Genomic DNA, 26044 nt, shown 5'->3' on the forward strand with positions numbered 1-26044 from the left:
GGAAAGTTGATAAATGCTCGCTGAGACAAAGACATAATCTGGAACATGCATATTTTTAGGAAATATGCAAGTTTACTTCTTTCCTTAAAACTGAAGTGCAGAGGAAACAACCGAAAACAAAGCAAAGTTCTGGCTATTGAACATCTCTCTTACATTTTATTCAACTCTTCAATCCCCGTGGAAGGTTCTTCCAGATCTCTTCAGGCCCCTTATAATTCTCTGTCCCCATATTCTCTTCCGTCCACATCTGTAAAAACATCCAACTGAATGGTTCTGGCAAGCTGCTATAAGCAACAGAGAGGTGGCCATTTGAGATTGGTGATGAGGAAACACCAGAGCCTGCTGAAAGCTGGTGCGGAAAGGATGGAGGTAGCCATCTTCAGCCCCTGCCCCAACCCGCAGGCATCTTCAAGCCAGACTGTGACCCACCTCAGAGGAGCAGAATTATGAATCTTAGCATGATTGAGATCTATGCAGTCTCCCCATGTGTTACAATGACAGAAACACCTGCCCAAACCAGCCCTGAGTCACTAATGACTGAGAGGAATACAAAAGAAAATGTCTTGTTTTGTAGACTAAGACTCCTTCCACCCTCTTCACTATTCAAGATTTGGAACTATAGACCATCAGGAATGAAAGAGACTTGAGGATCTTCTAGCCCAAATTGCTCTGTCAAGAAGCCCAAGGCCATACTTTTGTCCCTGAGATTAGATTCCCTTCCACAGTTGGACACAGAGAAGGAAAGAATGCAAATCATTAACAATTGAAAAATGAAGAGAGGTGTCTTACTTTTCCAAGATTTCCCTGAGATGGAGGTGAGATGAGGTGAAGGGCAGTGGCCGGGCCAAGTGTCCTGGTGGACCTCAAATTTCCCTGAATGTCCATTGAGTTCTCCTAGAACTTCCCTAAAATCATAGTTTAGGGAGAATTGTTTGCTGAGCAAACTCCCTCTTCAAGAAAGATTCTCATTAGCCCTTTGCCTCCAACCAGATTGCTACTCCTAAGCAAAAGAATCAGGAGAGACATTCATAGGAGGAATATATTCATTCCTAAGGAGTTAGGGGAATTGAAAATACACCAACCCCCACAACCCTCCATTAGCCCTTCCTCTGAGGTGCATTCTTTAAGTTATCAAAGGAAAAGGTCAAGGCACTATGTTTTTCCTTGAGAAAATAAATGGAGAATTCCTATGCTGTTACTTGGGAAGTATGGAATAAATTTCAGTTCTCTATAGTACGTAATTAATGTAGACGTTTTCAAAAGTATACTGTGTAGCATCAGGTTACCAGGGAGGTGTTTTAGGGGTTCCTTAACTGTTTGGGGTTTTGTTTCTAAATTATATTTTTATATTAATTAAAAAAAATGTCACATTCACAGATGTCACATGTCTACATCCTTGGCATAATGGAGCCTGCTGACGTATTAACCCGGCATGCTGCCCTGGTGATTCATTCTAACGCATACCTGGAAACAAGCCTTGCCCTGCCCTTTTGATACAACAGGACATTTTTGACTGGCTTTTGTTGTTTTACTAAAACACAGTCATCAACAAACAAGTGTCTTTATTTACCTCTGTGAATGCTTATGTTTTGTAACCAATCGCAGAAAGAAGTTGGTGTTAGAAGGGGGAAGGAAGAGGTTGTCATTTTCCTCCCCCAAGCTCCTTTATGATGGTTTCTTTTGTTTTCCCTCACTTTACTAAGAAATAATTGACAAATATAATTGTATATAATTAAAGTGTACAACGTGGCGATTTGACATACATATACGTTGTGGAGTGATTGCCGGGATCAAGATAATTAACACATCCATCACCTCACATAGTTAACACTCTGTTTTGTTTTTCTTTTGTTTGCTTTTTTTTTTTTTATTAAGAATGCTTAAGATTTACTCTCAGTAACTTTCAAGTATACAATATCGTGTTATTAACTGTAGTCACTGTGCTGTACATTCGATCCTCAGAAATTATTCTTTTAATAACTCAAAGTGTGTACCCTTGGTCTACATCTCCCCATTTCCCTTTCCCCCAGCCCCTTAGCAACCACCATTCTATTCTTTGTTCCTATGAAATTGTTTTTTCTTTGTTGAAGATTCCGCATATAGGCATTACCATACAGTAGTTGTCTTTTTGCTGTGTGACATTTCACTTCGCACAGTGCCCTCCAGGTTCGTTCACATTGTTGCAAATGGCAAGATTTCCTTCTTTTTTATAGCCGATTCATATTCCGTTGTATATTAAATGTAATGCCACATTTTGTTTACGTGGTGGTTTCTTAACGCCTGTGTGCAGAGGTGAGGGATGAGAGGCTGGAGTTGGTGGAATTATTCAGTAGAGCTCTGGAAGACCTTGGGAAAAGGGATAATAGTTTGGTGAGCCCAGGTGGTGAAAATGTGACTCAGCACTGTGGAGGAAGCCCACGGTCACTCCTTCGAGGACCTGCACTCATCCTGGCACTGTTTGTGGCACCCTCCCACCTTCCAAAGAACAGATGATTTGAGAATAGCAGCTTGGTGGGTGGGCTTCAGCATGCTCTTTATATTATGGACAAAGTGAAGTTCACCCCAGAAGCTCCGTTAGTGATGGATATGGCAGGAAGGAGCCACAGCAAAAGAACAAGACAGATGGCATGTGGTGACAGCAGCTCCTTGACTGCCTGGGGGATACTTAGACATGTCACTGCGGAAAGTCCTAGAATAACTGGGCACTGAGGTCCTGCACATGTAGGTAGAAGTTGTTAAGCCATAGTTATTTAGATTATAGCTATTTAAAGAAAGTATCCTAAGATTAGAGAGGAATCTTAAAAAACTACTACCATATGGTCACCACTTATTGTTTTGAGTCAGGGATATTTTGGTACTATATAAAAGAAATGATGGGTATTCCATTGTGTGTGAGTGTCTGTTGATCAAAACAGCCTTGCTCTCATTGATTGGATTTATAATTAAATGCTGTACACTTGGACTCATAGAATCAAATCTATACCTGAAAATTGTTTACTGAATGAATAAAAATAAATTACCACTTATGTATTATTTAAGGACATATAACATTTCACTCAATTAAAAAGTTCCGCGGGGGCTGGCCTGGTGGTATAGTGGTTAAGTTTGCACACTCTGCTTCGGTGGCCCGGGGTTCACTGGTTCAGACCGTGCACACAGACCTGCACACCACTTATCAAGCCATGCTTTGGTGGCGTCCCACGTAAAAACAGAGGAAGATTGGCACAGGTGTTAGCTCAGTGAAAATCTTCCTTGAGCAAAAAAAGAGATAAATTGGCAACACATGTTAGCTCAGGGCCAATCTTTCTCCCCCCCAAAAAAAGTTTCATTGTTTTTTTTTTACTTTGAAAAGTAGGCACAAATAGTAAACACTGGGACAAGAATAGGCAGGCAAGTGTGTTTTTCCCCTTTTTCTCATCTAATAGTGCTGTTTTGGGCTATGCCCCTTTTAACAGGCGCTAATTCTATTAAATAGTATTGCTGATTAAACAGAACAGAAAAACAACCAACCAACCACCAAACAGATATAATATAACGACACCTCACTCTCCAGGAGTAAGGTGCTAAATAATGCACGTGGACAGTGAAGGGAAAAAAGAGAGGAAGAGAGACTTCAAATAATCGATTGAAAACATAACTAAAGGTTAGCAGTTCTCCCTTTCTTGCTCTTGTTCTGAAAACAGAAAGATTAGACTGGTTCAAGCAGATATCCTTTGAAATGCCATAAAGGACACCTCTTCTGGTGCAGTATTGATAAACTGCCGAGTGTATCACTGGCATTTGAGTTCTACTAGCCCAGCAAGAAGAGTCAGGGAGTGGATTTTTACCTCCCTGCCCGCCGGCCTGTGAATTGCTTAAACACTTTGTGTGTGTGTGCTTGAGGGACTCCACACCATTACATGCTGGGTTAAAAAGTTCCTTCTTTGAGGTTCTTCTGAATTCCCTCTGCAGGTGGATGGGAGACGCAGCTTGTGACCAGCTGAACTTCATTATTTAGTTTACTGCCATATTGTATCAAGAGAGCAACTGCCTAGAAATGCTTTATGCCCACAACCCCATTTTCTTAGTAGGGGATTTATAGGCCTATTCGGCAAAATCGTACTGAGGTGGAGCAGCAACACGGCTCTGTGTCTTCAAACAAACAGCTACCCCGCTGCCGCTGATCAGTGTTCCTGGGATGGCGGTGATTGAAATTTAGCACTTAGAGCCACTTAATTGGCACATGGATCTGTTTAGCATATGCCCCCACCACGGGCATGCCATCTGATGTGCCCGTAGGGTGCCCAGCACCTCACACATGCTCACATTTTGCTAAAGAAGCAAGTTTTGAATAGGTCCTTGAAGGAAGCCTGTGCTGCAGTTAGGAGAGGGGTGGCCTCAGAGCACAGCTCCTTGGATCTCTGCCTGCATTTGGGTTACCATAGTTCTTCATTCCCTTGAACTTGGAACAAATCTAAGGTCATGAATTCCAGTTTGCTTACTGTGAAAGAAGTGTCACAATCCGCTCAGTGATGCTTATGCCTGTAATTCGAGCCTTGTGCTAGCACGGTGGATCTTGGAACGATTCAGCACTCCTCAGCAGCTCGCTGCCTTGGAATTCAAGGTTAGAAAGTTCTATGCTCACTGTGGCTAGAACTGATACCTTGGCCTTCAGAGAAAATCCAGGAAATCCATGTCAGCATTTTTCTACTGAGTTGGAAACAGCGGGTCTGGGCCAAATGTTCTAGGTAATGAGTATCAAGAGAGGAATATGGACCTCAACAGAAAACTGAGTGGACTCGTAAGGTTCTTTTTCCTTATGTAAGAAGAACAAGTAAGGGGTCTGAACATCGGTGGTTAGGTACTCACTGCTCTGCTGCATCTTCCCAAGTCTCCTGGTGCTTGTATACTTCAGGTGACCAGGTGGGCCTGAGTTTCATTGAGATGGGCCTGAGTTTCACTGGGACTGAAAAGGGGTAATCAACTGTCTATCAACTAACATTTTCCTTGAGGAACTCATCCTGTCCTAACTGGATCACGGACTCCCAGGCCTCATTTGTATTTATGTCCTCTGGCATCAGGCAAAATCCTGGGCTCCTAATAAATGCTTAATAAGTGTTTGTTGAATTCTGAAAGAATGACCTAAATAGTTTGGGCTCCTCTGAGAGAGGTTGAAAACAGTGATAGGTTAAAATCAGAGGAAGATTTGCTGTGATGCTAATGGAGCTTAAGTTTCAGTGTCCCTCAATTGCATAGGTCCCTTCCCAGGACCTGTTCCTAAGTTTGAATTCATCATTTTATATTCTGTTCCTAGTAGAGGGTTCCCCAAGTTCTGTAAGCTTCAGGATCCCATAAAACATAGATTTGCTCCTGTTAAAATGCTGTTGCTTAGCCTTGTGGCTTTTATCTATTGTCTTTCCCAGAAAAGATCAGGGAGATCACAGGAAACCGTCAAAGCCAAACCCACAGAGAAGAAGAAGGGGGAGGATTAACATTTAAGAACCCCATGGAAATTGAAGAGTAATTTGCATTTCTTACCTAAGTTAACTCCTCCCAGCAGCCCCTTCTGGGAGATAGCATTACTGCCCCCCATGCACCCCCCAATAGATGGGGATATTGAGGTTTAGAGAAACTAAGTAACCTGCTCAGTGTGGTACAGCTACTAGGGCTGGGACCTACATCGTTGACCTTCTTCCTCTCTTCCAACCATGTGCTCAGTAGCTACCTTGCAGGGTGTATATTTAAAGGCTCTGCCAGCCTTCCTGAAAGTGTTAAGCCCACCAGGGTAAGAAATGCCTAGATGGGCAGCTAACTCTTGCTGCCATGGGAGTTGAGGGAGGAGCTGGGGGAGAAAGTTGAGGAGGGGATCTGCCTTGAGCAGTTTAATGGAAGGCATTGGCAAACCCTTCCCCGGTCAGGGTAAGGGAAGGCTGTAACAATTCATTCAATTATGTTAAGCGCCCATTAAAGGAATCCTAAACCCTCCCTTGGGCCGTTTCAATTCTGTGAGACTGTAATTGTTTGAGACTAACCCTGATGTCTTCTTTTGCCTTCAGGTGATTCTCATTTTGACAAAGCTGTATGACTATAACCTGGGGAGCATCACTGAGAGCTCGCTTTGGAGGTACGTGGATAAATTGAGCTAATAATTACTATGTTATTTAAACACAATGACCATGACTGCTCTCTCCGCAAGGTTGCTGGTTATGTGTATGCCTTCCTTCTGTTTGCTCTCTGTCTTAACTATGAATTGGGGTTTATCTCCAGGCACGCCAGATCCAGACCTTCTTTATAGACCCCTTCTTTAGGTCACAGTCAGATCTCTTTGCTAAACTTTTCATTAGATTGTCTTTCTGCGTTTTGGTTCACACACTTCTCACTTATCTGTGAGCTTATTGTAGCAGAAGCGAAAGAATGAAGGTATCTTTGCAGAGGGGATCAACACAACCTGTAGGTCTGCAGAACCCAGGCACACTACCAGCGCAACACTCTTTCACGCGTCCCTTGCGTGGTCCTGAAGGTGTGCGCGCAAACTTATATGCACACCTTTATCTCTAGGATTCACGCTGTATTCCCTCACACATATAGAGTGTGCAAGAAATAGTTTTTCAACATATGATACTAATCCTTTAGGGACAGACTAATTCAATTGGATACCAGCACAAAAGAAAAGTCCCCAGAAACCCAGGCAGGTGCTCTCTCCTCCTTTTTTTCTTGGAGACTATACACGTATGTTCTGTTGTCTCTTTTTGTTTCTAAAAATTGGCTGTATTTATCTCATTCCTGATTGGCTCTTCTTCTCCAGCCTGTGTCATGTGCCTACATCTGAACCAGTCTCTGAAGCCTAAGAGAGCACTACCTCTGATTGGTTAGGCCTGGGTCACGTGAAAATCTCTGAGTCTCTGAGAGGATAAAGACAATCTCAGGGATAATAGTCAGTGATCACTGGCTTGGTGGCAAGCCCAGGGTCTGTCCTGATTGGTCAGTGCCCTTCTCATAACGATGGCTAACTGTTGGATATCACCTCTGATTAGTCCCCGTGCCCCCGAAACACACATACGTGCACACGAGGACTAAGTGGTCATACTAATAACAGAAAAGCAGGGAGTGGTCTTTGTGCGCATAAAAGCTGTGGGTGTCCACCACATAAGATCCGTGGAGGATTCCATCACCTGTCAATTCACATAACTAGGAGAGACTGGCTATCAGCTCTCAGTCTCAGACTGAGGTCTAGGGAGAAAGAGTCCACTTGTGTCAGGTGGCCACCCCTGGTATAGTCAACAGTGACTGGGGAGGGAAAGTTGATTTATGTAGTAGTAATTTGGTTGCAGGGCCTGTCCCTATAGAGGAATGCAGTTGTCATACAAGAGAAGGATCACGGATTGGATAGGTACCCCAGAGGAATCTACCATACTCCAAAAAGGGGATTGTTCATTAAATTTTACTTTTACTTAATTTCTGTTTTCCATTACGCTTGACATTATGTACAACAAGCCCCAAATAAATTGTTCTGTATTAGGAAAACCCTAGTAGACTAAAGAAAAGAATAGAGTCTATTCTTTTATTTGTTGTCAGGCATTTAGACTATTGAACTCCTCCTCCAGCTCGGAGGTCAATTATGTAGAGTTTCTGCCCCAAGGAAATTACGTCACTGAAAAAAAGTGTGGGAAGTTTGGTAAGAGCCTCAGAAAATGCAATTCTTTAATGCATTAAGGGCCTGACACCTGCTGTATTGTTTAAATTCAGTACCTATTCATCAGAATCTCTATGACTCTGAGTAAGCTTATGCTTCCTTGATAGATTTCTCTAATGTATGTACATATATGAAAGTGAAAGCCACCTTTTATTCTGCAGTGCATCTGCCCTATAAAGTGTAGTCGGCATATTCGAAAATTAAAAGATGTGCACTTCTGTCTCAGTGAGACAGAGGCTTTTAGTAGCCATAACTCTCAACCTGAGCGGTGGGAAGGGCATGCTTTAGGACATGAGGAGAGCTTGTCCTAGACTGCTGAAGCTCATGTTCAACGTGCTTCTAACGCTGATGGAGCATTGTTACCGATGCCCCAGTCTAGAAAGAATCTTCTTTTCTGATCGTAAGGGTTAGTGAAATAAAAATGATATCACCTTCCAATAGTATCAGGCCTCCCTTCTGAGCGAACAACCTCCATGGGCTTAAGCTTGGGAAAGTGTGGCAAGAATGACGTGCTGACTTTTCAGTGTTAGAATTAATTTCACTAGAGGAGATATGTGTATATGCACACATACATGCACACATAAATATACATACACACATACATACGTACTTATCTATATACACACATATACATATACATATATAATATACCCACAAACATTCACTTTTCTAATATTCCCACAATAGTCGTTTGCCATACATGTCATATGTTATATACGCCATTATGTTGCAAATGACTACTGTGTGTATTCTATACTATTAGAACTACTTGTTATAATATTTTGATAGAAAAGCAAATGCCTTAGTGAAAATGTAACATAGAAAAGAAGGAAGGAGAAGGAAGAATATTTAGAATTCTTCTCAAGTGGTTTGGTAGGGCTTGCATTTTTGAGTGGCTCCTGAGGCCAATAGGTGGTCTTTAGGTAACCTCTTTGGGGATATTAATATAAAGGAGGAGGGGGACAGGACTGGATGGGTGAAGGATGGGGATCAGGAAGGGAGGGGCTCATGGTTCTGAGTCATCTAGTTTAGCCCTGCTTGACGGAGACTAGGCTGCTAAGTATGGGCTCATTTTCTCCTGTATCATGTCTTACTTTCTTCTCAGAAAACTTACCCATGCCAAAAATTGGGGCCTTGCTGGGGGCACAGGGTAGGTTTTAGATATCCTCATGGCACCCAGAGCACAGAGCACTGGGCTTAACACATAGATGATACTCGATAAGTATCTGTTTTTGAACAGACCAGTGACTACTACAATTTTCTCTCTACTACATGGTCAACAACATATAATTTTCTTTCTCATTCATTTGGTCAACAAGGATGTATTGATTAAGTCCTTTAGGCCTTAGATTGTTCTGGTCCAGGGAGGGGCAGGTGAGTGAGTACATAGATTGACAGCACACAAGCTCTTCCCTTCAGGTATTCATTGTCTAGAGGGGGCAAAGATCTGTGCAGTTAAAGTCAGAGAGAAATGCACTTACATGTAACCTGCTATATCTAATTGTATTAAATAAGATATTTAAGCAGCCACCCAGCACTGCCAGATCCCAGAAGAAGATAAATCTAATGTTAACAGACAATCTGTCATACAACCATAAGTGTTGTAATAAAGATATGAGATAAGTGTTGCTTCTTTACTTTGTTCCTGTGTATGTTTTCTCTTTTTTTTCTTTTTTTGAGGATGATTAGCCCTGAGCTAACATTTGCCACCAAAACTCCTCTTTTTGTTGAGGAAGATTGGCCCTGAGCTAACATCTGTGCCCATCTTCCTCTACTGTATATGTGGGATGCCTGCCACAGCATGGCTTGACAAGCAGTGTGTAGGTCCACACCTGGGATCCGAACTGGTGAACCCTGGGCCGCCGAAGCAGAACGCCAAACTTAACAGCTACATCACCAGGCCGGCCCTATGTTTTCTCTCTTCAACTAGACTTTAAGTTCTTAAACCCAGAACCTTTCTAGTTTAATAATAATGGCAATGATGCTGAGAATAATAATAATGAGAACAACAATAATAAAAATGAACTTTTATTGAGCACTCAATATGTGTCAGGCACAATGCTAAATGGTAGACATGCATTATTGCATCCTCTTAATTCATTTTTATAGTGTGCCCAAGGTCACCAATTTGTAAATAACAGCCCACGCACTTACAGGCATGTTAGTTAATAAGCTTCAATCATTTCACTGTTTAACTGTTGTCCACAATCCCATCTGCCTTCTGGTGGATCTTTCTAGACATAAGCAAGCACAATTATATATATATATATATGTATATATGTGTGTGTGTGTGTACACATATACATATATATGTATATATATATGTAGGGTTTTATATATATATATGTAGGGTTTTATATGTATATAACACTGTGACATTCTGAGCAGCATTTGCCCTACTCCAGAAAAATACTGGGCAACAGGGAAATGGCTTCTTCTCCAACAAATAGATACCTACACTTTTCAATTGAGCCTTTATTCTTTATACAAAATTTATCAGCTGAATAGTCAAGAGGGGGAAAGTGGCAAATGCCTTTGGGGTGTTAGAACAGGAGAGAGACCAAGAGGCAGCTGACCTCGTAGTGATGTCCTAGCGCGTTAAACCTCCCACCATCAGCCATCAACAAGCCCTGTATGACAGAGTTAAGATGCTGCTGTACCAAATTAATGAGCTTTTGCTCCCAGTTGGCCTTGTCATTGATTACACCTTAATCCTGGAACAAGTTGTTGATTTTGTTTTGTTTTCTGTTGTTGTTCACTCAGGAGTCAAACTGAGAGGAAAATGGGATGATGTGACACGGAACAATTAACTACACCTTAGAATCTTCTCCATCTTGCAGTGGATTAAGCTTTGAGATTTAGTAGAGCTGCCCGTTTCACCATACTGAAGCAAGATAAGCTTAAAGGTTGAGATAAATAAAATGTCAAAATCTAGATACAGTATCTCTGAAAAGAAATATATTCATCTTTTTTCCCTCTAGTGCCAGGGTAATCAGCACTCTGAGGAGAGAGGCTTAGCTGCTGAGAAAGCCCCAGGCAATTCTGGCAGGAGCTAAAAGTATCCCCTCTTAAATGGACACATATTCTGCGGTACCTCTGGCTCCTGGAGCTTGCCTGACATGGCTGACTTCTCAAATTCAATAGTATCCCATTTTCAGATCCACACGAAACACAAGCAAGCTTCCAACATATCTTCAAACCCGTGTGCTTCTCAAACACAAGACCTGCTTTCTGGGGACAAAGGAGCATATGGTTAAAGTTAAGAGAATGGGTTAGGCTATTTGATTCTACATTGGAAGCCGGCCCTGTTTCCTTGTCATAGGAGCCACTTTGTTTCTTGTTGGGCGTTACACATAGGGATTTTCAAGAGAGATTTCCCAGTAGAGTCTTTGTGGAGAGAATGGCCATAGAGTGCCTTGAGGCTGCATCTGGTCTGTGTAGTTTTGGCTGCAGCCAGTGCTCTCTGGAGGGCACCAGGGGGCTCAGGCTGACAGAAGCTGACCTGAAGACAGTGACTCTGCCAGCCCCGAGAGTGATTCTTATTACCTGGAAATCTCTTTTCCCTCCCCACTCCTCAACCAGAGGAAGAACAAAGGGTGGCTTGGGACAAATTATTAGTCCCTACTTTGAAGGATGTTTTGCTACAAAATACAGCTTCTAGTCAACTACAAAAATAAGAATATAGAACGGGAAAACCCACCCTCAAAAAGAAAAAGAATAAAGTGACAGTGTGATAATTTCCCTGCAAGAGGACTCTGTGTGTTACACAAATCTGAGGGTGTTATCCATTAGTTACAATTTTGCTATGAGTGAAAATGGTTTCTGATCTCATTGTGTTTTAAGAGGTATTTCCCTGACTACTAGTTCTTTCTTTTTTTAAAGATTGGCACCCGCACTAACAACTGTTGTCGATCTTTTTTTTTTTTTTTCTGCTTTATCTCCCCAAATCCCCCTGATACGTAGTTATATATCTTAGTTGTGGGTCCTTCTAGTTGTGGCATATGGGACGCCTCCTCAACGTGGCCTGACGAGCAGTGCCATGTCTGTGCCCAGGATCCGAACCCGTGAAACCCTGGGCCACTGAAGCAGAGTGCATGAACTTAACCACTCGCCCCTGACTACTAGTTCTGTTGAGCATCTTTTCATATATTTATTGGTCTATAGCACTGTTGACCCTCTGTCTCCACCTCCTCTCCCCACAAGCAAAGGTAATTGTTTCTTTATCAGTAATCCTGTAGTGTGTTACTATCTTTGTCTTATAATGGATATCAGATGTATATTTTTTGGTTCAGTTCAACAAACACCTACTAGCCCCTTATTCTGTGCCAGGCACTGTGCTAGGTGGGCACTGGGAATACAGATACAAGCAAGAAATTGTTCCTTCCTTAACTGAAAATCTAGTGAAGGGCAGACACTAAATGGGTATGTGTGACACATACAGTGTAAAAGTTAGGTGCAAGTTATTGTTGATGTTGATCTATTTCCATACTAGCCTAGAAACTGAAAGACTGTGACCATGTCTTAGTTATTTTTGTTTTATTAGCATCTAAAATAGAACTTGAACATCATTAAGATGTTTTTTTGCCTGGAAGCAGTATATTAAGAAATGGTTTAGGGTCTCTGCAAGCCAGGTCAGTGTCTTATACCTGTTTATATCCTAAAATTTTAACCTAATGCCTTCCATGTAAGAGATTCTGTTTTGAATAATATGCTACATGATCTTGTGAAATGCCATGACATTGCACTCAAAAAGTAAGAACATAGCACCAAGTGTGAAAAGCCCAGATTCGAGCTGGTGAACCTATGTCCATACAGCACAATGCATGCATGTTAGCCCCGTCAATTTTGACAAAGTCTTCTTGTACACCCACATGAAGGCTGTTTCTACTAGGATCTGGCTGCATTCTGCCCCAAAACACAGCAGGCCTTCCTGAGATCTCTGTGAGAGCCTGGCCTCAGATTGCACCTCTAAACTCCTTGTTTGCCTCAGTGATTAGCCCTCTGCTGAGTTCCCCACTTCTCCTTTTAGCAAGTAATGGATGAGATACACAGAAAAGCAATCATCGCCCTGATGTTTATCGATATGAGCCCAGGAAACGAGTGATGAAAATTTTACTAGAGAAAGCAGAGCAACTGGCATTCCAATAGCAAACCTGGTTACAGATTCAGCAAGTATTTGGAATGTTAATTCCCATTTTGCTACATTGCCTTTGAGCACCACATGGTGGAATCTTACATCTGTTGAGTCTCTGGAGATATAGGTCATCCCATCCAATTCCTTGATAGGAACCAAATGTTTCCATAGCCTCATAACCCCTCAGAGGGCTTTCCTACTCACCTGATGATTTGGTCTGTCCTTTGATGTCAAAACTTGAGCTTATTATTAATTAATAACAAAACAGTGAGGATTAAATGCTCTTTGAGTATAGAGTTCTGAACCGGGCACAGAGAAGTTCAAAAGATACTGAGGGCACTATTTAATTCTCCCCTTCTAGCAGCATGCAGTCTTGTTATTCAGTCAACATGACTAGCTCCTCCTCATTTTTCAGGTCTCAGTCTGAATACCACCTTATTATTCAAAAGCCATTTATATCCTCCTTATTAAAAAGAGGGCCCTAATTTCTTTCTCCCTTAGCTTTTTATTTCTTTCACTTCATGGATCACAATCTGTAATGATTTTATTTATTACTTACCTATTGTCTGATGCCACCACTAGAATATAAGCTCCCCGAGGACAGACACGTTGTTCCACTTTCCAGTTTATCTCAAATGCCCAGGAAAGTGCCTGGTATATAGACATTCGAGTGAGAGTTGTCAAATTAGTTGAATGTATAAATTGAGTACAGACCTGGAATCGTGGTAAATGGTGTGAATCTGATATGAATAGGATCCGATTGTTGCCCTCAAGGAATTCACGGTCTGGTGGAGGAGACAGATACATAAATGAGACATTATATTAGTGTATCAATTGCCATAATAGAGGGACCATAATATGCTCTGGGTTGGGGAAGGGAAAGCTTTGTAAATGAAGGATACCTGATCTGAATCTTGAAGAAAAAGCAGGACTCAAACTAGAAAGAGGACTAATTTTTCATTTACTGAATGTGTGCTGTATTCCAGGCACCTTTGGGTGTTGATGGCATCGCGCCTTTAGGAAACGGCACACATCTCAATATAGTCTATGTATGGATGGAGTACTTGGAGATGATTCTGGAAAAATAGAAATGGACCAGTTCAAATTCTTCTGTGCTAAGTATTCTGACATTTATCCCTTAGGAAGTTATGCATCACTGAAAGGTTTAGGGCAAGAGAAAGACTTGATGAAAGGTAAATTTTAGGGAAAAAAAATGATCGTGATGTCATGTTGAGGATTCACTTGGAAAAGAGCAAAACTGGTGACCATGAGAACAGTGGTGGGTAAAGTAAGAAGAGATGAAAAAGAGCTGACTTTTTAGGGCATGAGGAGATGCAGTATGGGATGTGGGGGTTGTGGTGATTCCAGTAGATCTTATAAAGTAAAAATGAACAGAACCAACGGGATGAGTGAGAATGTGAGAGGAAGAGACATATCTACAGTGACTCTCCTGCTTTCGTTTGGATGGTGAGGTTATTTATTGCATACATCTGCTCTACTGATTTCTACTGGGCACCTACAACTGGAGAATGAGAAAAAGTTATGGAGATATCTCTTTCAGGGAAGAAGCTGTGAAGGGAAATAAAGGAAGAAACATGATTTTGCATAAAGGAGGTCATAGACTAAAGGAATAGCTTCCTTGCTTTAAATGAGGATAACCCTGACCATATTGTATGGGGGGGATAAATCAGTGGAGAGAGATTGAAAATATAGGGAAACTTAGTAGGGAGTAAAACTGGTAGAGGATTGAGTGGCAGAGAGGGTATGCATTGGGAGCTTATAGGAAGAGGATTATCCAGCTGTGATAGATCAGGGTTGGGGGAGGGTGGGCAGAGGGGGAATGTCTCTTTCATCAAGCAGGGAAGCCGGAGTGGGTCTTTCCTGAGAGACATAGATCAGCTTTCCTGGGAGACCGGGAGTTGAAGGAGCTCCTGCTATTTGGGTGTATGGTGAGTGGGAAATGGACTTGAGAAGAGAATTGGCAATTTCCAAGAACTGCTGAGGAGGCATGAGGAGGGACTACTCAGGGACACGCAGGTGCTGTGCAGGGCAATGCTTTGATCCCAGCTGAGGTTACCAACTGGGGTTAATATGGCTGTGCTTTTACTCCAGGGAGCTTGTGTAACACTCAAGAAGGCAGTTGGTTATGTAGTTCTGGAGAAGTGTTGAAGAAGGATGAGAAAGCGAGGGGGCTGAGGTGTTGAAGTGGTAGATGAGGAGGTCTGTGCTAAATAGAGAAGAAAGTGAAGCTGGGGGCTGAGAGAGGAGAAACAGTGAAACAGCGGGACCCTCAATCCAAGCATAATTAAAAGTCTAAAGAACACTTAAAAAATAATATCCAGAGGAGTGTGACTTTTTATAATACTAAACTTAGAACATATCTAGCCCCCAGGGGACTCTGGGAAAAGGAACTGGTCAGAGCAGGTGGAGTTAATCAGAAAAGCCTTTTATTAAAGCTGCTATTAAGAAATCCACTTACCTTTGTAGAAGGAGCTGCTATTTTTCTGCGTGTGTGTGTGTGTAACAGCTGGATCTGCTTGTCAAGTCCCTCACGTTCCTGAGATACTCATGAGTGACAACCCACCTCCGCATCTTTTCTCCAGGCAGCTCCTAACTCCAAGACCTAAGACCTGTATATTGACCACATCTGGTAGTCACAGTGATACCTTTGTCAACAGAGGGGGGCCAGCCCAGATGTCACATTGAAGTGATGTTGATTTCTTTTCTGGTCCCTTTTTTTCCCCTTCTCACAATTTGCTCTGGAGCCCATGCTAATGATTTGCTCCTTTTATGTTTGAAAGTCTATTTTTTGGAGTTCAATTTTCTGGATTCTCACTTGACCTTGCCTTTGATTTCTCCTATCCCTTTCCTATTGGGTATTTATATTCCTTGACTTTGATCGCCGCATTTACTACAATTCTTAATAAAGGAGATCATTATATGTTCCAGCAAAGGTGAACTACTTGTAGGTTCTGCCAAATAACATGTGCTCTTGCAGGCCATTCTGGAAATAGGTCACCACTTGGGCTCACGCATAGCACTGCCTGGGCAGGAATCCAGGCTCTGTCCACTGACTAGCTCTGAGATCATGGGGAAGTTTCTTAATTTTTCTGCTTCATTTCCTCATCAGAAAAAGGGGCTATAATAATATTTATCTCATAGGATTATGGTGACACTTATGTTAAATATATGTCACCTAGTAGACACACAGTAAATAATGCAAAACAGACAGCGTTGGATTTTGTACTTCTTTGGTCTTCTTTGCTTGAAATGTCTTTTCCCTTCTATTTTATTTGTCTAATAATTAATGATTATAGCCATTTATACTGACAATTTACTGTGTGTCAGGCACTTTTCTGAGTGCTTTTTTTACATAGTAACTGAATTAATCCTCACAATAACCCTATGAGTTTGGTACTATCATTATACCCATTTTATACATGGAGAAACTTGGGCACAGAGCCACAGGGATGCTAAACGATAGAGAAGAGATCTGCATCTGGCTCCAGAACCCAGGTGTTGAACCCTACAGGGACCATCTCTTGTGTGAGCCCTTCCACACAGAGAATCAATTACTTCTCATGTGCTAACTTTTACTGTTGTACATATTTTCCTTTTTGAATATGTTACTTTGAGTTATAAGGACTTGCTGTATATTTATTCCCCTTACTGCAACTATTTTGAAAGTTGCCTGTTTTCTTATTCACCTTCATATCCCCAGCACCAAGGACAGTTCTTGACCCATAGTAGGTGTTCAGTAAAATGGAGCACCAGGACAAATATATTGGGGAAAGAAGATTTTTAAAAATGTTATGTTCATTGTCTGTGGATTTAATGAATTGTTATAAAGCTTGTCCTATAGTATATGTCACAGGTAATCAAAGGCTAACAGAAGATAGTTGACTCAAATGTCAGGTCTTGCTCTCGTTTATTGTCATTGCACATGAAGGAGGTGACAAATATTTAATGTGATTTCAGCACGTAGACTGACACTGTTAAACTGCGTGTCTATAACGATGCTTCCATGAGTGTTGGAAGCTGGTATGATGGTAAAGCAAGGATGAATTTATTCCTGTTAATGTCCCCTAGTGTCTTTTCCTCTTGTTACGTTTGAATTCCTGGTCCTGAGCACTGCACTTGGTGCTGTCCCTGGAGAATTAACTTTAGGTAGGGGGATATGAGGCATCATTATGACCAGGCTCAACTACGAGCAAAGGGCGGGGAGCTCTGTGTGTCAAGGAAGCCGATATCTAGGGCTGGGGGCTTTGCCCTATGTATCTTAGGGCAAAAGGGATGAAAGAAGCATTACTGGAGAATTTTAGAAAATGCTTTTTCTTATTTCAGGTGAAGTTTCTGAAAGACTTTTCATCCATAAATCAAGCTGGGGCATTTTCGGCTCCGTTTGCCTCTTTCCAAAGGGAAATGGTGTGCTGAAGAGTTATTCCTCAGCACGGCTTTATTTCTTTCTCCTGCTGGGATGTATTAGCAAGGTCATCACCTTTGGTTTATTGGCTTCAAACAATCTGTGATTGCAGAGGATTATGACTTCTTAGCTTGCAGAAGCAGGAGATGCAATCAATTCATGAAAGGCACAGCACTTTTTTTTTCTTTTAAAAAAATGTGTATTTATTTCTGCTAGCATTTCTGGGGACCAAGACTTAAAAGAGTTTTTTTGAAAAGAATTTATCTTTGAATGTCCTGCTTCATTGCTCCTTTCGAACAGGAACATTGAGTCAGGCCAATGTGAACTTAGCTTTAACTCTTTGAGTTTGAAAGAAAAAAAGATGACGTCACAAAAAAGTCTGTCTTCCTCTTCCCCAACTCTAAACCAAATTAATGGGGAAATTTCTACTCATTGTAGTGTGTCAAACACATACCCTTTGAAATAACTGGGGGCATGGGTTAGCCATACTTGCAGGTTGATAAATTAAGTTCTCTTTGGTGGGGCAAGGGAATTTTTTTTGTCTGAAATCCCTTGATTAGTACTATTTTGATATCAGTTTTCTCCTCTTGATGTCATTGCCCGACTTCCTGGATCACCCTTTCTCAATTTATTGCCCTTTTTCCAGTAGGGAGTCTATAATTTCTGATCTCAAAGAAGTGTCAGAATTTAACACTTCTTCCTCTTCTTTCTACAGTGCAGGGGACATTTTCTTTATGGGGGCTGCAGAAAGCAATCCCAAAAACCTGTCTCTTCAAAACTTAATGAGGGGCCCGCCCCGTGGCCTAGTGGTTAAGTTCGCATGCTCCGCTTCTGTGGTCCAGGGTTTCGCTGGTTCGGATCCTGGGCACCAACACAGCACTGCTCATCAGGCCACGCTGAGGTGGTGTCCCACATGGTGGAACTAGAAGGACCTGCAACTAGAATATACAACTGTGTGCTGAGGGGCTTTGGGGAGAAGAAAAGAAAAAGAAAAAGATTGACAACAGACGTTAGCTCGGGGCCAATCTTAAAAACAAACAATAAAACTTGACAAACAAATGTTGTAACATGGAGACTCTACTTTTACCAGGCTGCACTGGGTCCTGGCCTGCAGTAGTCTTGAGAATCAGAATTTTGCTGACACTGTGTGATTCGAGTTACTGCTGCACTCTTGATGGAGGAGGTCTGGCCTCTGACTTCCCTTTTTTTGCAGCTCTGCAGAGGTCAGAGACTGATGCTCTGATGCTGAGATGATGTATGAATCTGTGGACTTTGTCTATACTCACTACTTTTTTTGTTTGGGTCAGTTTTACAGTATCTACAAAACTGGAAGACTCTTAACAAGGACCCTACTTCCATATTCATTGGGCACTCTGAGCACATGGTGCAGTTGTTTCTCCAATCACCAGGAAGCATGTAGGATCAGGGATGGGGACAGTGAAGACAACTACTCTCTGGACTCCAGGCAGCAGGGAACAGCTGAGAATGGCTGCTTCCGTGGCTGTCCTAAATGGCTTAGCTTCACTAGCCAGCATGGCAGCCTGAGGTACATCCAGGTGTCACCTTTGCTCTTGGGTCCTAATTCAACTGTGTTCCTCATTTTCTCCAGATATAACTCTGCAGGATATATTCAGAATAGAAATTAGGGCCATATTTCTTATTCCAACGACCCATTGTAGTAGGGCAAAGGTCAAGGTGCAGATACCAATGTAGTTTATAATGGCAAATATCAAGCTAGTAGGTGTGTGGTGTGTTAAGCCCTGAAATAGGCCCCATAGACTAGAGCATATTGAGACTGTGGCTTTTGGTTCCTCTTCCCTCCACTTTCTGGACTTGCTCTATCCATTGGTTTGACACTTTCTACTATTTGACAGTCCTTATACCCACTGGAAATAATCAGCCCTTCCTTTCTTTATGGATTCTTTATGGAAAAAATAGAGTTGTGATGGTTACTTAATCTATTCATGCCTTAGTTAATGTAACCCTTTCTGGTCCTCATTTTCCTTTTTGGGTAAATTGGGCGATAATACTTCAGCGTTTCAGATTCAAGAGAACAGACATATGCTAATTTAAGATTAGATTGAGTTTCCATCGTATTTAACCACGGGCAGAAATTTATCTAAAACAAGGTGGTCACAAAGAACTGCTAGTGATTTTGTCTGTGTAGGATAGAGCCCTGCCATATCTGAGAAGTCTACTATTTTGATTTTCCATTATGCTTTTAAAGTTGAGGCTTGCATTATATTCAAGTACAATCTTTGCACTTGATGCTTCCTTTTAAGGGAATGAAGACATCTTTTTCCTCTGGGGCTTATGCCAAACCTGTCATCATCAAGGCTACATCTGATCTATGGAGGAAATCGGAGTTCAGTAAATCCCTGAACAATATCTCTGTTTCCAGCTTCCCAGTGTCCATGAAACCTTAATCCCCCACAAGTACATCTCATGTAGGTTTATTGTGAGGAAAAATGTATCTAAAGTTCCAGATACATAGTAGGTTCTTATTAAATGTAAGTTCCCTCTATTAAAAGCATTTTCTATATATTCTTCTTTTTTGATGCCTAAAGGTATTGGTATCAATCCACTGAAAGATGTACTGGGGCTAAGAGAGTGCCTGCTCTTAGATTGGCTAACCAAATCTAAGCTCCTGTCTTGGACTTGAGTGCCTCTTCATGACATTTCATCTCAGTTTTGTGCTGTCTGCTGGGGGCAGGATCCTGGGGAAGTGAGTGAGTCACCATCCTGTTGTTTTGCCTCAGAAAATTATGCAACTAGTGCCCACAAGATGCCAGTCAGGACCCAAGTGGCAATGCAAAGGAAAAAGCTTAGTAAAGCGTCTGTGTCACAACTGATGGCTAACGGAAAGTTAGAGAACAGAGCAGTTGAGATTTTCATCAGTGACTCAGTAGTTAAGAATAGTTAGCTTCCTGCACCATCCTACAAAGATCACTTTTTCAGATTTTCCGGAGGTAGGATAGAATAGTTAACATTCAAATGTGCTCCAGTCAGGTAGTGATAGCGGTGTGTATTCAAAAGAATGGAGGTTACAAGCTCAGTTTAATTCTTAAGTTTCGGCGTACTTTCTAGAAATGTTAAAAATTCTAAGTGAATATGGAATAAACTTCATCTACTTTACTTTTCCTCAAACTTTTGCAATATATTCAAATATTAAATCTATTAGAGATAACTACTTTGATGAGTCCTATGAAACGTAAATAATATATCTCGTCCACGTTTGAGAGTTAGTTTGAGCATGTCTTGTGTTCCAGTCATAGCACTGCCACTAATTGTGTGATCTTATCCAAATTGTTTTATTTCATAGAGTCTTATTTTTTTTTGGCTGAGGAAGATAAGCTAACATCTGTTGCCAATTTTTCTCTTCTTTTGCTTGAGGAAGATTAGCCCTGAGCTAACATCTGTGTCAGTCCTCCTCTATTTTGTGTGTAGGTCACTGCCACAACATAGCTGAAGAGTGGTGTAACAGCATGCCTGGGATCTGAACCTGGAACCCAAGCCGCCAAGTGGTGCTCACTGAACTTAACCATTATGCCACGAGGCCAGCCCCTTGGGCTTCTAATTTTTAAGAAGAAAGGTGTGTGCTAGATGGGCTCTGATTTTCAACGTGGCTTTTAACATTTCATATTTCTAAGAATTGTTGTCCCACATATTTGCCTTACTTGAAGCAGATGTCCTAATATATTTTGGAATGCTAATGAGAAAACATTAGTGCAATCGTGTGTTGCTTAATGACAGGGATACGTTCTGAGAATTGTGTTGTTAGGTGATTTCATTGTTATGTGAACATCATAGAGTGTACTTATCCGAACCTAGATGGTTTATCCTCACTACACACCTAGCCTGTATGGTACTAGTCTTATGGGACTGCCATCATATATGCGGTCCATTGTTGGCCAAAATGTCATTATGCGGTGAATGACTGTGACCCTAGTCTAGAGGATTTTTTTCCCCTTTTAAATGTGTCTATCATAACTCATTAATACTTGATTGGAGGTAAACAGAGGCTGGTAACTCACTAGGTTTTGCAGGTAGGAAGCCTGGTTTTCACAGCTACTAAATTTGAGAACCCATATCCCAAGTTAAAATGATAGAAAATAGAAAATTACCTTGACTCAATTACCTTATGTCTTTGAACCTTGATTTCCATATCGTTTTGGAGATAATATTAATTCCATCAATTGGGTTACTGTAAAGAACAAATAAACTATTTTAAGAACTTAGATGGCACATTTTAAGTTATAAGAGGTGGAAACATAATTGAAACTCAGTCTTCTGATTGTAAAGGCAAAAAGGGAAAAGAGCTAGCTAGCATTTACTGAAAAACCTCTGTGAGCCTCAGTTTCCTCATTTGTAAAATAGGGATTCCAAAAATTCTTTCCTTAGTTAAGGTTGTTATAAATATCTGGTAACCAGATATTTTGATGGGCCACCTGCTCTGCCGGTTAAGACGTGCTCTTTGGATGTTCATTACCCTTAGTTGGAGTTGGAGCAGGGGCAACAACTTTTGCACTTTCCTCCACCATGGCAGGGGCGCCTGTCCTAGATGTAGCTGTCCAGACTTCATTGTAGTTCAGTGGATATTGGACTCCTTGAAAGGAAGTGTTTATTTTGCAACTCTTTTGCCTTGTAGCTCTGGAGCAGAGAATAATGCCTGTCACCTAGTGAGAACTCAATAAGTATCTCTTTAATGAATCAGTGAATTAATCGCTGATTTTATTTTAGCTTCTATTCTATTGATCGTATGGCTGGCAATATGATAAATATATTTCATACTCAGTGGCCCTTAATCCTGGGCACATTAGAATCTCCTGGAGAGGTTTTGGAAATAGTGAATGTGTAGTCCACCCAGAAGTAATTGAATCAGAATCTCTGGGACCGAGCCTGGGACATAGGTGGTTGAAAAGCTACCCAAGTAATTTTAATGTGTGAGAGACAGAATCACTGAACTCTTGATCCATGTTTTCCTGGGGTTTGCTCAGCTGGGCTGCTTGCTAATGTTGCCAGTTACTTGTGGGCATCCAAGTTCCAGTGAACATGTTCTCCCATCTTGCCATTTGTCATGGTTAAAATAATCCACATTAACAAGGATGCAAACTTATCATCCACATTAAGAGTATAATCTCTTTTTCATGTAGTTCCTGAAACCCACTCATGCTGTCCATTTAAATCATAAACTTAGATCCTTTTGTAGTGTGAAAGAAAACAGGTGAATCAGGATGGAGGAAATTAACGTGGACCAAGATCGCTGATAATGTTGTAAATTGCAGAGGCCTGGATCTCAGACTGGTTTCAGAATCACAACCATTGGTAATTGCTCTACAGCATTAGGAAATCAGGAGGCAGTACCTGGAAGGTGGTTTGAATTGGAGGCTAATTCCTCTTTAAGTGTTTGGTTTGCAACTGTGTTGGCAGAAACCGGCTAAATATTGCCATTGCCACTAGGGGGGAGTGTTCCCCTTGAAGGTAATTCTGATTCTAAGGAGGGCAGAGCAGGCAGGCTCATTTTGTGTGTTTGTTGAGGATGGCCCTAGAGGAAAACCTTGTCTGGATTCTTTGGAATTATGTTGCTTTGTTTTCTTGGATGGTTGACATTTTCATTCTTCTTTAGTTCCTGAGTCCCACTAAAGTGTCATTTTGTCCAAGAAGCAAACGTAAGACATGCTGCAGATGGGCATCCACACGTGGTAAGCAATGGGGGAAAGACCGCTATCACTAACGCAGCATCCACCTTTGCTTTGTCACCCAGTGACAAAGTTAAGTTACAACTCAAGATTCTAGTAATAACACAGGGTGACAGCAGTGCTGGGACCTGCTTCAAGGAAGGGCAATTAGATGCCAAATGAATGGTATCAGGGGAGCTATCAGCAGCCAAATGTGAAGTTATTTTTACTCAAGACAGTGATTTCTACTCTGTTTTTAAAAACCTTATGGTATCTCCAGGTATTTCAAAAAATGTCATACAGTTCTCAAAAATAATAACATACTTGTGGAATATATTAATACCATCATATGTGTTTAGCAGTGAGCATGGAGGTGGGTGAAAATTCACATAATGTCAATGCTCCAGAAATGAGGGATCAAATAGGCAACGGATCTACTTGACACCTCATTTCTCTCTGTGAACACCCCCAGAGTATAACTGTCAGTGTCCCCAAGCCCTGTGCTTTCTCGAGCATCCTCAAACCATGCAAGCCTATGACTATTCCTGCTGTTCTGGAAGAATCTGCATTTTCTCCCAAGATATTTTTCCTCTTTCTTGGCACATGCAACCCGGATTTGCAGTTCATTTCTCTCCTGTCACTTTTTTGTTTCTCTTTTTGTTCTTAACTTTGATTATGGAAATGTTTTAAAAATAATGGATGTTAGTTAATAAACAGCATGGCAGGAAGGAAAAAAATGAATAGCTGTGTGCTCATTCTGGTAGACTACGCTGCCTGCAGATAATTTACCAGGGCAGAGTGCTGACATACACAGCCCCACAAGAAGGACTTATCCCTGATCTTAAACCAAAATCATTCTTGAAAGTTTCCATTGTTCATAAGATGTCAGCCATGAAAACTGCAGGAAGCTGACCTGTGATGATGCCTCTGAGCTGGTGGCTCTCCAGTTCAGGAGGTAGCAACAAGCAAATATCTGTATTTCTGCACTTGGGGAGATTGCCAACTTTCAGAGAAAGAACTTTATGCTGGAGTCCAGCATGGTGAAGCAGTTTCCTGCCTTTACTACCAAATATGTTCCATACCCCCTTCCATGCTTTCCCCAGTGAGTTGTGAGACCCTGCTCTTGCAGCTGCTCTTAGCTCCATCATGTTGAATATATTTCATCACTTTTCTGTCTTGCCTCTACTGTAAACCCTTTGATGATAGACAATGTTTCTTTGTGTGTCATCACCTACTGGAGTGCCTGGCACATTAAGTAGTCTCCTTAAAGTGAATTAAATGAATGACTGGCTGAATTGAATGAATGAATGAATAAAGATCCCGAAGAATATTTCTACATTTCTCTAAGTAGGATTTAAGTGAAACCTCCTCACAAATATTGTTGAACCCTGAGAGTCTGCTGGGAGAGGAAGGGGAGGACATGGATTTCCATGAGTTTTCTGAAAATTAGGAAAGAACTCAGCCAGTCAGTATTTATTTTCCTAGGATTCTACTCGCAACATGTGAACGTGTGGCTTTTCCAGCATCACACACCCTGCCCATATTGTGTAGGGATCTTAAGGCTGCAGTATCTGCGTTAATACACCTTGTAGCAGGTTCTACCACAGTTAGACTCTAGGAAATTCTGATGGCAAAACTCCACTGAAGTCTGCTGAGATTATCTTGTCTTTGAAAGGCAGATTCCCTCACGTCTGTCCTCAGTTACTAAGAATTTTGTGCAAATATGATTTGAGGAGGAGGTCGTGGGAAGCATTAGGACCCTAGGCTTCCTGAACTTTTGATAGAAATTCCACTCCTGGTAAGAAATTTCACCAGGTAAGGTAGGAGCCTTACCCGACTAACAGTATGATTTGGAAAAATAAAAGAGTCCTGACTCCTAAGAACCAAACTTCCCAGATTCTATTAAAGAAAAAACAAGACAACACACAAAAAAACCCACAAAGTAAGTTGCACCTCATCCAAGCACATGGGACATAGGTAGAGCTCTCCTGTGTTGGGGCTGTGCCTACAAGCTGGCTGTTTCCTTTAATACAAAGAAAATAATTTATAATGAGATGCACAAATGCACATGTACATGCATATACCTACACATGCGAGCTTCTGCATATTCCCAGTGGCAAAATGAGGCAAGGCTAGCAGAGGATTCTGCAAATAATTTGTATTCAGAAATACAGCAGCCCCGCCACTTATTTTGCAGGGTAAGCTGATGGCTGTTTGCCCTAAGCATAATGACTCTGTTAGGAGTGACCTTTCCTGGTGATTTGTTAACCAGTCAGTCTTAACCCTTTAATTAATTAATTTTCTTAAGGTAAAGGGGCTGTCCCATACCTTCTGTCTTACCATTCATTTTACACCATATTCAAAATTATTAGTTTGAGAATTTTAATGACAGTACATCATTTATTTTCGTCTTTCTGGCTGCGATCTCAGCAACCGAGTGTTCTGATTTGTACTGTGTGTGTGTGTGCATGCATATACCCTTGCAAATGTGTGTGGTTGGTTGTTTGTTATGGAAACCTTGCTGACTGCTCCAAAATTCAGCCAGGAACAGCAGCTTAAGTGACAAAGTTTGATTTTCTATACACTCAGGGTACTAGAACAATGGAGGGAAAATGAACCAGGAAGCCTGCAATATAGCCTTTCTCAGCGATCTGCTTTACCAGAAGCTGATTAGGGCTCTGATCTGTCTCCTTGTGGCTTCATTATTAGAGAGAGGGAAAGAGGAAGAAAGACAGTGCCTTTGCTTTTATAAAAAGGCCATTTTAATCAGGAGGGAAAGTAAACAAGCCGTATCTCGATGGATCTCAGTTTTCTCTAGTGGGCCAATTCACATCTTTTTCTATTCTACTACCCCAGTTTGTTTTTCTTTCTTTTTTTTATGGTTTGAATTTTTATATTAATGGCTACAGGGAAATCTATATGTAATATATAGTGGAAGGGAGATGGAAAAGGATAAGCAATGCACAATTCCTAAGGATTTTGGAAATATTTTGTTCTGGGAAAATTCATTCTCTTCTAATCTTTGATTTAATCCCCTTGTAAGTCGCTCCTTTAAGGCTAAGCCACCCTTGAGCAGGAAATGGTTCTTAACCACTGAAGCATATTCGTGGAGACAAAGTGGCCCAGAAGGAGTCACT

The 26044-nt window shown here is 41.4% G+C and overlaps 1 protein-coding gene across 7 annotated transcripts in view; it reads left to right on the plus strand.

Annotated features, from left to right (window-relative positions):
* Positions 1-26044, plus strand: part of SORCS1 (sortilin related VPS10 domain containing receptor 1) — a 475161-nt gene that overhangs the window by 170304 nt on the left and 278813 nt on the right. For all 7 annotated transcript variants that reach the window (XM_014844792.3, XM_044751163.2, XM_044751161.2 and 4 more), the window contains exon 2: positions 6036-6103. In XM_014844792.3, the coding sequence (XP_014700278.3) occupies positions 6036-6103 (68 nt within the window). The remainder of the gene's footprint in view (positions 1-6035; positions 6104-26044) is intronic.

The sequence above is a fragment of the Equus asinus genome, chromosome 2, assembly GCF_041296235.1.
Source record: "Equus asinus isolate D_3611 breed Donkey chromosome 2, EquAss-T2T_v2, whole genome shotgun sequence".
Taxonomy (NCBI): Eukaryota; Metazoa; Chordata; class Mammalia; order Perissodactyla; family Equidae; genus Equus; species Equus asinus.